The following is a 13,757-nucleotide window of genomic DNA, read 5'->3' as shown; positions in this document are numbered from 1 at the left end:
CACAGCACAGGCACACGCACACACACACACACACACACACACACACACAGGCTCTGTGGGAAGCAGCATTAGTCCGGCAGCAGATTAATTAAACCGTTCCAAGATCGCAGTTGTAATATGACAAAGACAACACTACGGGACAAACAGGCGGGAGGCACACTTCAATAACACTCTCTTAATAATGGCCGTTTAATCGGCCGGGCTGCTGAGCTGCTTACACACACACACACACAGCTATCAACAGGCTCGACGTCGGGGAGATTAAACAGTTTGGGCCAAAAGGGGAAAATGCCACCTTAGTAAAGCCACAGCTCTTGGCATGTAATGCATTTACAGTTGATTTATGGGCTGGACTGAAGCCATGAAGGAGGGCGGCAGTGCCAGAAGAACTATTCACCTTCCTGACAGGCAGAGTCGAGGGTCCACACACCCGCCCTCTGTGGATTAAGGACTTTCTGCTCTTATTGGAAACATTGAAACAATAATTGCACACCATGGAGATTTGGTAAACTCAGAGGCACAACAACACAAATGGTAATTCACTGGCAGCTGATCACAGCAACAAGGACCCCCGAGTTACTGAGGAGAATAAAGTGAGTCTGACATACACAGACCAACAACACACAGACCAGGGGGGGCTGGGCTGTTCCTGTTACCCTCTGGGGCAAAAGGTAGCAGTCGTGGTGGGCAACAGTAATAAAGATATGATACTGGTTTTTATAAACACTTTATAATACGAGAAGCCACAATAAGAGGAATGAAAAAGCCTTTCAGCCGCGAGGAGACCACCAGGCTGTTTATAACACAGAGTTTAAAGCACAGGATGGACCGCTGATGATGATGATGATGATGATGGGGACAGGAGAGGAAGTGACAAAAAAACAAGTGGGAGTCATACAGCAACAAACGTTATCCTAACACTGCTTCACACACAGCTGCTGCTCAGTCAGAGTAAATCAGGCGGAGCAAAAAAGCTCTACAATGATGATTAAGAGAACGGTTAAAGGTGCACAAAGGAATCTGTATAACTGTGTTTGATAAGTGGATGAATGTGACAATACTGCAGATTACAGATAGAATAACACAAAACTTTATACTTGATTATAACTTATAAGAAAAATAAGAAACGTTAAAGTAAAAGAAGATTAAATGCCAACACTTTAATCATAAAGTAATTTATCAAGTGTCAAATATTAATTAGATAAGTTCTTTAATGTAAAAAAGTGCTATATCTATATTTTATACCACAGTAGAGTTAATATCTTTGTTTTTGTGGTGGACATTTGTTTTTACATTCTTGTGATAATTTAATTTGTCTACAGTAAGAGGAGATGTAGCTTTAATATCTAATCAGTGCTCAACATTATGGCCATTGTTGAGCATTAATCTGATGATCTAACTTTGATTTGTGGTATTTAATTTGCTGTATTAGCCAGAAACAGTCCAGTTATGTTGCCTATAAACGATTTCCTAGTTGAATTTACAGAAAAACAACAATCACATAAGTTATTAATAAAATTACATATTCAATAGAAGTCTTTATCCATATCATCCAATCCAACAACAGATTATTAGATTATGAAAACATCTGCAGCTCATCCTCGTGTCTACATTTATTTACCGACTACAGGACACAGTGTGTGACAATAATAAGATATCAAATACGACTGTTTTCCTGTTATCACAATAAATCTGTTACTTGTCCGGATCAAAGTTATTCCTAACTTCCAGCTTCACACACAGGCTCTTACACAAAGGTATCCCACTGTGTAACATCACCGTTACTCAAACCTCTGACACAACAGCCCAGGTCCACTTTGGTCTGTCAAGTTTTGTTTTTCTATTCACACCACGGTGCTAAACGGGAGGAAACGTCCCCTCGTAGTTCAGAGAGTCAGACAGATGTCGTCCCTGGTGCTCCCGTGCTCGCCGGTGTTTGTGAGATAAGGTCGCAGGAAGGGGAAAGGTCACAGCGCGGTGAAGGTGCTGGATGAGAAGGCCTGGGACGTCTTTCAGTACTGAGATGTTGTCCTTGTGATAGCGAACTGATCTGTGTCCAGCTGGGTAAAAAAACCTGAGTTGTTTCTGAAGTAAAGAGCAGCTGCCAGCCCGAGATTACAGCTCACACATTCTGCCATCGTGCCCACAGTGTTCAGCACTCAGCAAGAAAGGAAAGGAAATATGCAGGTTTTCACTGAGCCAAAAACACGAGCAAAGATGGATGATAATTGTTCAATAGTGGCCCTACGCCACATCTTAGACAGACACATAATAAGAGTGGTTATTGTTCCCCCACTGTTATTGTGAAGTTGTCTAAACACAAAATTTATTTTGCGCAAATGTGCTTTACAATCAAAAGGTCAAGGATTAATCGGTTAAAAAGCGATTTGAGTAACACAACAGGGAATTACAGGAAATCTGTAAGGTCAATAATGCCCCTGAATGGTGCAAAGCAGATTTTACAGTACTGATTTATGAATATGTAGGCCCACTGAAGTGAGGAGCTGAAGGGTTACAATAAAGTGTTTTTAATTAAAGGTATTCAGGAGGAGGAAATGTTTACTTGGACAGCTGTGTCAGATAATAAAGAATATTAAACAATGCTTCAGTCACTGGCCAGGGGAGTTTGAAACGTGTGTAAGGCCTGTGGATGTCCACCACACCCAGTCTGTCAGACACTCACTGAGTTTACCAAAACATCAACCGGGACAATGACATTATAATCTCACCCTTCGCAACTCTCTTAAACACCACAGCACCTTGAACTTTGATTCCCTCTTTTAAAAACTCGCTTTAAGACCCGACTTTGAGTGTGATACAGCGCTGAGACTTTGTCAACGTTACATGTCAAACTTTAGCAGCAGTTGTTACCGCGGGTGGTGTCATGTTGCCAGCGAACGTCAGTTGGGCTTCAACTGACTGTCTTCTTCCCGCTGCTCTGTCTCAGTCTAACGGCTGGAAATAACAAAACACACATAAAACAACAAACTACTGAGCAGTGCCTTACCTGAGCGTAACTTTGTAATATTGTTAATCAACAGGAGCCTTTTTTTTTTTTTTTTGCCTCTTGCCGCTGTCCCAGCCCAGGAAGGGAAACCCGGAAACCGTCCCCGTGAGTCCGCCCTCGTCCCTGAAGCTGACTTGTTGCGCCACTGACGCCATTACGGCTCAACGGTCAGGACGGTCCCGCAAAACACCGTTCCTTGTTAGATCCAATATGGCCGCTCGAGTGTTACAGTTTCCTTAACAATACGCCCAGTAACCGGTTCTTCAGCCCGTCGACAGTAACTTCATGGAAAATGTTTAATGTACTGTCGAACCATATGATAATGTATGATATAAATTTAAAACAGAAAAACTCAGACAAGCTGTAATATATGTTTCAAATATATTTTAGTTAATTTAGTGTGAAAAATACATTTTATGTTGATTATGGGTCAAATTGTGTTTTCATGTATTTCAGAATAAACTGAATAATAAAAGTTATGACCAAAAAGTGTCCATAAACAAGTTACACTGGATATGCTGCTGTGGTGAAAAGTAAATAATATTCTAATATTTACACATTTTGTACAATTTTAAGGTCTTGTATTTCTCCATTTCCACTTTATGTCACTTTATTAAAGTTCACTACATTCAGAGGACAATATATATCCCATTATGTTTATTTGACACTCATTAATTTACAGATTGTGCATGCAAAACAGTCTATTATGGGCTTTTAAAACCTACCTGATAACAAATAAAGCATTTAAACTCAATTAAAATGGATTGATAGGCTACTTAAGTAAAACATAAATAATAATTTTCAAAATATTTTACATAAAGCATGTCTTGAAGTAAACTTGTGTATATTTTCTATATACATTTAATTAGGCCTGTATAAAAGCACCATCAAGTGAACTTGAATGGATATTTCTGGCGGAAATTTGAACAAAACTATTGTTTACAATGAGGTTCCTGAAAACTGTCCACAAATTATTCTTTACTACCCCCAACCCACCCGAAAAATATGAATATAAAAAAACAACATCAAACAGAAGAACATGGTAGAAATAGCCTACATAACATAATAATAAAAATCCATAATACAAATCCAAAACAATACTCATAAAATGATTAAATAAGTATAAAAATAATACAAAACAAGGGCAAATTAATTTCAAGAATAACAAGTTTTGGACAATCCAAAAGAGAAAAGATGTGTGAATTTATTGTGTAAAACTGTAAATTGCTCCAAAGCAGAAAGGTAGAGGATCAGAGTCTCTTAACAAACACACCATGTGAGGCTGAAACGGTTTATAATTGAAATGAATGCTTTTAAAAACTGACATGAGATTTTCTTCTCTTTTCTCTCTTATTTTCTGGCATTTTAAGACCAAGCCAATTAAGAGCCTCATACATATCACAATAGGTGTGAAATGGTCATTTTAGGCTGTATGTGGACCACAGACAAGTGGTATTAGCCTCCATGTCAGAAAAATCAATAACAAGTGCCCTGATTCACCCAACCACTGCATTTCAGCAGCTCCATACCCTTAAAACACCCCCCGTGCGCCTTCACCCCTCTCCTGCCCCCCTCTATTCATTGTAAATAACTGTTCAAACGCACAATGCGCTCTGGACCGCTTTATTCAGCCTCACAACTTCCCTGCGTTTTCATTGGTCCCTTGAGGATGCGGCGACAGCTGATTGGAGGAAAGTTTCTCCTCGAGTCCTCACCCCCACCCCGCAGATATTCGTGGTCCGGTGCTACTGTGATTCCAGTTGTTTTCACATCCCCTCACTAACAAAGAGACTCAGAGCTGCTGTCTCTTACATCTCCGGGTAAATGTGTGGAGTGGTGCGCAACTAACGATTGACGCCCCTGTACATCGAGGCGAGGACGAAGAAGTAAAGAGCAGAAATACACCTTGCTTTCAAGAAGAGAAATTAGGGTGAGCGTTTGAAAAGCTTCAGGCAGACTTGATTGAACGTACAGAGCGAAAATGGTGTCGGCCGGACTGGAGATCCTGGGACTATCTCTGTGCGTAATTGGCTCGCTCCTGGTGATGGTTTCCTGCGGGCTGCCCATGTGGAAGGTGACGGCTTTCACTGAATCCAACATCGTGGTGGCTCAGACATTCTGGGACGGCTTGTGGATGACCTGCGTGGTGCAGAGTACGGGCCAGATGCAGTGCAAGGTGCACGACTCCGTCCTCGCCCTCAGCCGCGACCTGCAGGCGGCCAGAGCGCTCACCATCATCTCCTCTGTTATGGGCGTGCTGGGGCTCATGGTTGTCATTGCCGGGGCGCAGTGCACCAACTGCATCCGCACTGAGTACGTCAAAGCCCGGGTGGTGAACGCCGGAGGGGTCATCTACATCATCAGCGGTCTGTTTGTGCTGGTGCCTCTCTGCTGGATGGCCAACAACATCATATCGGACTTCTACAACCCGCAGGTGCCCGCACCCAATAAGAAGGAGATCGGCGCTGCGCTCTACATCGGCTGGGCGGCCTCAGCGCAGCTGCTGATCGGAGGATCGCTGCTGTGCTGCTCCTGTCCTTCCAGCGCGAACTCGGGTTACTCGGTAAAATACTCACCGACCAAGAGAGCCACGCCGAACGGGGACTATGACAAGAGGAATTATGTGTAGCAATGTGGCCCATAGCAGGCGGTGCGTAAAAGTGACCTGCGGCTTCTGAAAAACGTTTGTTTGTTTTTTTGACGGATATTATCTTTGCACCTGCAGTTTTTGATTTTTAGAAATCTGAACTTTACACGCTCGGACCACAAATTCACAAATACTTTTTTGTATCTACAGGAGATTAAAAAAAGACTATCAACTACAAGAGGTAGCTCACGACAAAAAGGAGTATCTTTGTTAGGTACCTGCTCTTGTAAGTTTTCGAAAATTGTTAGTATTTTGAATTGTTTGCCGTTGTAACAGCAACGTTTTTATTTTCTATGGAAACTCTCGCCATCGACTCCATACACTATTCTTTTACCTTGATGTGCATTGTCAGCACAAACTTGTACAGTTAATGAGAATTATTGCACTCCCACACATTCAAAGACCCATTTCCTTTAGTGGAACTGCGCCGACATGTTGGGGACTCCAACAGTGTCCAATAGCAATAAAGAGCAAAGAAGAAAAGCGTAGACATGTTAAAGCCTTAATAAATCTCGGACAGGCTTTTATGTTGATGGCGGAGGGTTGGCGGTCTAATTGTGGACCTGTAGAGCCCGGAGAGGCTGGGATCTACAGGTCGCAACATAAATTTGTTACAGTCCGTTATTCGGCTGCACTGAGCACCTGTAACGTTTTTTCCATCATTGTCACTGCAGGAAGTTTTTTCTTTTCAAAACATTCTAGGAATAAACTTTGTTTTCTGTTGTTTTGTTGACGTTTGATGTAATGATTCATTATTCGTGTATATGAAGATGCAATATTGTTTCATTTTTATTAAGATTAAACTGAATATATTGTCTGAAATCTTTAGTTAAAGTGTGTTCTTGAACAAAACAACTGACAACTGAGGTTGTGATGGTCTGCAGAGGCAGGAGTGCCCTCCGCGGCTGCGCGTAATGCATGCCGTTCCCACCATGAATCCATAAACCCCCACGGCGGGAGAAAGTATTTTGGTTAGCCATAGAAATCCAGATGACAATACCCATTCAGCTAGAGTGGGGCTCTGCTGTTCAACTCACAATACTGCACAACCCCCACCACCACCACCCCTTCTCGTCCGCAGTCAATGAAAGGCGTTCAAATTAGAGCTGTGGAGAAGTTGCTGGAATCGTCTTCCCGCAAGTCACTCCATTCATTAGTCGTCACAGCCCCATCTCCCCTCCACCAGGGGCGGTGCTAAGATAGATGAGCTTCAAGACAAAAGATTACACACCATCACTTTGAACTAATTACTTCATCCACAGCTGCTTCATGGGTACCACATTTATCTAAACATTGAGGTGTCGCAGGGTTGTTTAACTTGTGACAACGATAAGAAAAACTGAATAACACAGAGTGTTTCAGCCTATGAGTAACAGTCTTCTGATTTATAACTGTGACTGGATTACAAAAGCTTATCCATACTTGTTTTCCTGGTCACTTAAGAATCTTAGCAGGTCATATGCTCTCTCTCTTAAAAGTTGAAAATATGGCCACACAGAAAGGCAGCATACAGTCAGGGGAGGGTGTGATCACTGCGCTCAACTACAGAGCCTCGACTAAAATGATAAAGTAAGTGTATCAAACTCCTGCCCATTTACTGTGTATTACATTTGACTAGCTGCACACAGAACACAATATTGATGTAAAACTGGATATTATTGCTAAGTCACTGAAATGTTCATGATTTGACTGAACAATCACGAGTCAGGGTGCAGTTTTTCCAGAGCTTTCAACCACATGGCAAGGTCTTCATCAGTCATGGAGATGGATCTGTTGCACGGTGGCTGTTATGATTTCATTCAGGACTTTTTGGACTTTTCATCTATTTTAAATAGTTAAGCATGAAAGTTAAATCTTGACCTTGGAAACAGGATTCGACAACAACAGTCTCACCACGAAGTCCGTTCAGTAGCTGTTCTGGAGCTTTTGATTGTATCACACGAGTCATGAAATTGTAGATTAAATCATTAAATTTCCCTTTTTCTGAGCGCTTTGAGGACAACAGAGAGACCTCTATTTTTCAGCACGGTGATACAGTATGAGAGATGATGATAATGATACTTTTCAAGCCTATTTTAATCCGATTTCCCACTCTTTCTCACTTTTCCAGGACGTTTTCCAGGAGTTTTTCTTGACAAAACAGGACAACACTTGCTCCCAAACGGTGGTAGACAGTGTAAGTGTACGTTGCATGTACAATTAACTTTAAAATTAATTTAAAATTAAAATTACAATTAACACTTATCAACAAAAACAACACAGGTGAATTTGATCATTAATAACAGGCTGTATGCACATAGATGTGACTGTGTGCAGCACTTCCAAAACTATTTTACAGGATATTTGGTCATTTTAATTCATGACTGGAAAACTAGTCTCTAAATGTCCAGGTTTTCCCGATTTTCCAGGGCGCGTGGGAACCCTGTAAATGTTTTACAAATCGATTGATTAATGATTAAAACGCACTATAACACTCTCATCTTTACAGCCTGAGGACAAATACACTGTTGTTCTAACTTATGTCTGTGTTTGGAAATAGATAATCAGTGGTAATAATAATTTGATGATAAAATATTGTTTTGGACTGTTGGTTGAATAAAATAAGACATTTAAAGCTGGCTAAACAATTAAGTGATAATAAAACAATCTGCTGATTAACTGATTAGTCACTCAAGAGAAAATAAATGGACAAGCAGGTTAATCATCAGGTAATAATTGGAATCGTTTATCAGGCAAAAAATACCAAATATTCACAGTTTGTAGCTTCTGAAATGAGAGGACTTGCTCCTTTGTGTCTGTATTATATCTGTGTACATTAAATATCTTTGTGTTTCAGACACCTGAGGCTGGGAAATAAACATTATGGTAACTTTTGTCATTATTTTCTGACAATTTATGAAGAGATTAATCAATGATAACAATAATTGTTATGCTGCATTCACATGGTAAAAATATGGTCAATTTTGTGATATTATTTGATGTAATTTATCTATTATTAGTGCCCAGATTGCCCATGTTGTCTCCTCCATCCGTTTTTTGGGGGCGGCTGTTGCTTAGAGGTAAAGCAGGTTGTCCAGGAGGTTGGTGGTTCGATCCCCGGCTACTCCAGCTGCACGTCGAAAATACTTTAACTTTGGATGGCAGCGTCGTCCACTGTTCTCTACTAGCTTGACCAAACTTCACCATCTTGCTCTCATCCACTAACATGATGTGGTAAATGAACATGGAAGAGTTAGTAATCAATGTATTGGTTTGGGGATGCCACCATGGTGATGAGGAAGTCAGATGAGAATCTGCTGACAGTCAACTCAGAGTTAAACTGTAACATTAAAAGAACCATTGTACTGAGGAAGGCCTGAGGCGCTGACATATGATTCACACTGGAGTTGCTGAGGTCTTCTCTCCATGCTGCATGAAGTAGAGAGATCTGATCAATCACATCAGGTCTGTAATTCCTCAGAGAACCAGCAACTCTCAATATTTTGGAAGAATTTCTCCTACAATGAGATCTGGTTTGCCGTCTAACGTTTGAATCATTCCTTTTTTATTCTTTACCAAATATATTACACAAATAAAACATGTTTTTCTGTCAGTGGGTTAGCGAGTAACGGGTGTGCAAGGTTAGTTGGGGGTTAAAGGGTCCTCTTAAAAACCTCAATAAAAAAAAAAAAAAGGGAGCAAGAATGACAGGTTACTCGCGGATGGAGCACAACGGTGTCTCCAGCCAGACGGTTTATCAGACGAATCACATGGGGCACGCAAGGTTCAGCCACTTGTATCAGGCGAACACGCGGCAGACAAAAAGAAGATAAACTTATCGTAGAGGAACATGATATCCAAAATAAAGATATCACACTTACAGATGTGAGCATGGCGCCGGACACACACACAAAGAAATTACTCGCATATAACAGCCAAATGTGTGACAGATTTTACATTTTGTGTTAGAAGTTGAGGTGCGCGCCTTATCAGGTCCTATCTTTTTATCTTTTTTTTTTTTTGTTAGTGAGCAGCCTCCGCGACGGTTTAATAATCAACCGGGGTTCGGCGCACCACTCGGGTTCCACGCAAAGCCTAAACAGCGTCGGCGATGTGCTTGGTGAGGTGTCTTGAACATGTGCTGCGTGAGAATTTATGAGCATTTGAAAAGGGGTCAATCCATCAAGGACTTACTGGTGGAGAATATTATATGTGTGTGTATCTAAGAATGGTGTTCATGCTGCAGGAGTCTGGCAAGAAAGCTCAGCCGGTGTGTGTGGTGTGTGTGGGTGTGTGTTGTGTGTGTGTGTGTGTGTGTGTGTGTGTGTGTGTGTGTGGTGTGTGTGTTCTGAGACAGTACAAACACCTGCTGAGGGACGAACAAACTCCCCACACAACACAGGGCGTGATATAGAACACCACCACTGTAACTTTCCCCCCTGACCTCACTAAGAGTGTTTTGGGTGTGGTACGACTTGGACAGAGAGGGTGTTTCTTTCCGGGCCCCTCGGAGCTGGAATTGAAAAAATTCCTCAGTCGGAGGGAAATTCGTCCAGTTGTCAGCAGCGGGCTGCAGTGGGATTTCACCGACCTGTAACCTGGTTTTTCTGAGGGGTTCTCCGAGCCATCACTCCTTTTTTTTCTATCAATCAAGCCGTCGCGAGGATCATCAGCCCTCTGAGCGCCTCATAGTGTGCACACAGATGGAGTTTTCAGGACAGCCCAACCCATCAGAAACCTGGTATAACACATCTGCTTGTTAAATGTCTGTGGACTTTTTCAGAGATGCCAACACACCTAAAACTTAATGGCTGTATCATGTTGCATTCCTCCGCTCGGCAAACACCGCCCAAATGCATATCAACCCTAGTTCAGATAAGATCATAAGATGATTTATGCTGCACTGTCACGATGGATCAGGTACACAGCGCTATTATCGATGGTGACAAAGTTAAAGATGTTATGGTGAAAACGACACTGAGAGTCTACTGCCAGATCTGTGGAGGCTGTAATGTGAGCTAATGTCAGCATGCTGATGCTTCAGGTGGGACATAGTGATTGCATGCCATGTCTCACGCCATCGTCGGGTTGAAGCTGTTATCCAATGCAAGCTTATTTCGCTAATCGGCTCTGAATGAGTTCACAGTTGGTGGTTTTATAGTGAAATATGTCATAATTATTGGATTGAATTGACATTAAATTTGGGTCACACATTCAAAGTCTCCATCAGTATGAATTCTGAATAACTTTGGGAATGCCCCAGCTTAGCCTCTAGCGCGACCATCGGTCAATTTTGTCCATATTTTACAGAATAACTGCTAAATGACGTTCCTTTCGGCTGCAGCTGTACTTGTGTTTATTGCTTATTAGCAAATTCTAGGCAATTGCTAACAAACCCACTAAACTAAGATGCTAAAGCATACCTATAAAACAGGAAGCATATTTTGGCATGCGACGGTGAGCATTCCAGCGCCTCATTAGTACAGCCCGCAGAGTGCTGCATGGGCTGAGACTCGATTCTTTTGAGTGGTTTGCTGATGTTTCTTTATGTTTAACACCTATTTATTTGTATATTATTCTAATTATCTATTTGTTTGTGGAGCTTAGGGTTGATGTGTGGTTTTAGGAGGTTAAAAACTTAAAAAATGTTTGTATTTCTGTTATAAGAACTACTATTTCATGTAGCAGTGCACAATTTTTGTTTAGGCAACAGCAGCAATAAAAACAAGATAAAAAGTATGAATGCTTCTTGAATATGTAAAAAGTAAATAAGATATGCAGGACAGCCACCGAGTCTGAGTGATTCAATTAGGCCGAAAGGCCAACATATTTCTCACCCAGATGTTTTGAAAGTGTCTGGATGCAAATTTGACAGTTGTTTTAAATGGCAGTGCGTAGTGACAACACACACACACACATAAATTGTGAGTCCAGCATACCTAGCAGGACTGAGCTCACTGGGTAATCTGACAGATAATCAGAGGGAGAATGTAGCACCTTCTTGTGTTTATGGATGCATCGCGTGTTTCTTAAGACTCGACTCATTGCGGGAGGGCAGCACGCGTCACAAACACAAACACACACACACACACAACACACAACACACACACACACACACACACACACACAAACACCAACACACCACACACACAACACACACAACAGCACCACACACACACACACACACACCACACACACAACACAACACACCACACACAGAGAGAGGAGAGAGGACCCTCAGACATTTACAGCTGACTTAGTGATTACCCTGAGGCTACTCATGCTCTGAGTACACATGGAAAAATGGCATAACAAGCAAGATGGACAAGACGGGTTGTGTGTAGAGCCTTGAGTCAAGCGGTAGGGAATGACATTTCTGATGTGTAGACATGGTGGAATTTGGATGTGATGCATGGGTCGTCTGTGTCAAACACAGCACACAACATCAACACACGTCCCGGCTTGCGATCTCAGTCCTCAGCATTCCTTACGAGAATAGGGCCGGCATGCCAGTGTGGTGTGTATGAGGTTAATGTTGTGATTCACACCAGCAACTTTGTGTCAATGCTGGTATTATTAATTATGCTTTATGGTATTTTACAGTGTTGTTCTACACGTCGCAGTTGTAGGTTTTTACGGTGTCGGTTTGCCAAAATAAGTCAGGAAATGGTAACAGTTTGAGCTTGAATTGAGCAACAGTCGCTCACTGAGGATATCTTATGTGTGAAATAATATTAGATATTGGTATTTTAAGATTCTCCTGTTCAGAGGTGATTAATTTTTCTTAAGCTTTATGCTAAACTATGATATTAAAATATTCCTGACATCAAAGTATCACTGACAACGGCGGCCATGAGGATTTTACATATATCTGCTATGAAACATAACCCTCCTTGTTTGTATTCACATGCTTTTACAGATGTTATCAAGTCTATAAAGGTTTCACCAGCCAGGATTTAAGAGTTTTTAATGTTAATTTGAATAGAAAATAACAAAAATCTCATTGAAGAATTTGTAAAAGTTGGTAAATTCAGTACTTCCTACTAGACTACACCACTAACTGTTATCAATTAACTGTTATAGCTTGCTGCAATTACCCTAAATACCATGTTTGACATCAGTGGCACCTACAATTATTCAAAATTAATACCACATTTCCCATAATACCTGCTGCTCTCTGTCACATGAAGTCAAGGATACTCTCTTACGCTCTTTAGCATCGCTCCAGGTGTGTTTCTATTATATGATTTTCATTTACTTCATTAAAAGAGGATGAAATAATTGGGAAAAGATTTTAAATTGGTACCTTAAATACAAGTGTAACGTGTGTGTATGTGTGTGTATCTTACGTTTGCAGGAGTCGGGGGCGGTGTGCGGTCGCTGGGGGTCTCTGTGGAAGCCGGCCTTGCATTTCTGACACTGACGTCCTTCGGTGTTGTGCAGACAGTCGCACACGCCTCCGCTGCGCTGGCCAGACTCGCGCCACGCCGTCCAATCAAAATGGCAGCTCTGAGCATGTCCATTGCACTTACACTCTGGAGTGAGAGGGAGGAAACGGACACGTCAGCAACGAGGAACAGTAGCTTTAGACTGAAATATGATTGTTGTATCTTGTTTTATTCTCCCAAATTTACAGAATTTACAGCTACTTCGCACTTGCAGTAGTAAGTAGAGGTTACTGTTTAGCTGTTTGTTCCAGGCCTAAATTAAATAGAATATTCATAGGTATGTTTTCATTAGTGTATAATCACCTGAATGTAGGAATGGTTGGGTTTTCGTTACCTTAGAATGAGCTGTTTTTAACTACAGAGGGAGAGAATCCTCTTCCATAGATAGGGACTTGTGTTTATCCTACACCACTAAATCCTACAGACTGGACCTTTACCTAAGGAAGCGGGACTAGTGATGATGGCCACGTTCTACATTAAGCTACATAAGTTCCTGTCGTAGAAAAAGTGCGACTGTGTTTGTTTGACTCACTCCGACATTCGTGCGGAGCCCCCGTCAGTCCGTCAGCGGGCTGCCAGGGTCGGTCGTTGTAGAGAGGAGTGCAGCGCTCGCAGTGATCACCTGCAGTGTTGTGTCTGCACACACACTTCCCATGGACCTGAGAGAGAGAGAGAG

The 13,757-nt window shown here is 41.7% G+C and overlaps 2 protein-coding genes across 3 annotated transcripts in view; one reads left to right on the top strand and one right to left on the bottom strand.

Moving 5' to 3' along the window:
* The window catches only part of zgc:63587 (uncharacterized protein LOC393431 homolog), a 23,072-nt gene extending 19,962 nt beyond the window's left edge, over positions 1 to 3,110 (bottom strand). Inside the window, exon 1 of one of the 2 annotated variants that reach the window (XM_035658367.1) lies at positions 3,008 to 3,110. The gene's annotated coding sequence lies outside the window, so the exon portion shown is untranslated. The remainder of the gene's footprint in view (positions 1 to 3,007) is intronic. The other variant, XM_035658366.1, reaches the window with a different exon arrangement.
* Positions 3,111 to 4,758: 1,648 nt separating this feature from the next.
* On the top strand, positions 4,759 to 6,482 carry cldn5a (claudin 5a). The gene has a single exon (XM_035659054.1). It carries the CDS (start codon positions 4,989 to 4,991, stop codon positions 5,634 to 5,636), a length of 648 nt encoding a protein of 215 aa, XP_035514947.1. The 5' UTR covers positions 4,759 to 4,988; the 3' UTR covers positions 5,637 to 6,482.
* The last annotated feature ends 7,275 nt before the right edge of the window (positions 6,483 to 13,757 follow it).

This window comes from Morone saxatilis, unplaced genomic scaffold, assembly GCF_004916995.1.
Source record: "Morone saxatilis isolate NCDOM2014 unplaced genomic scaffold, NCSU_SB_2.0 Contig16, whole genome shotgun sequence".
NCBI classification, from domain to species: domain Eukaryota; kingdom Metazoa; phylum Chordata; class Actinopteri; family Moronidae; genus Morone; species Morone saxatilis.
Note: the sequence above shows the minus strand (reverse complement) of the source record. Positions and strands in the feature narration are given on the sequence as shown.

Excerpts from the sequence above, each read along its gene's own strand:
- cldn5a (XM_035659054.1), top strand. The coding sequence starts at position 4,989 with ATGGTGTCGGCCGGACTGGAGATCCTGGGACTATCTCTGTGCGTAATT.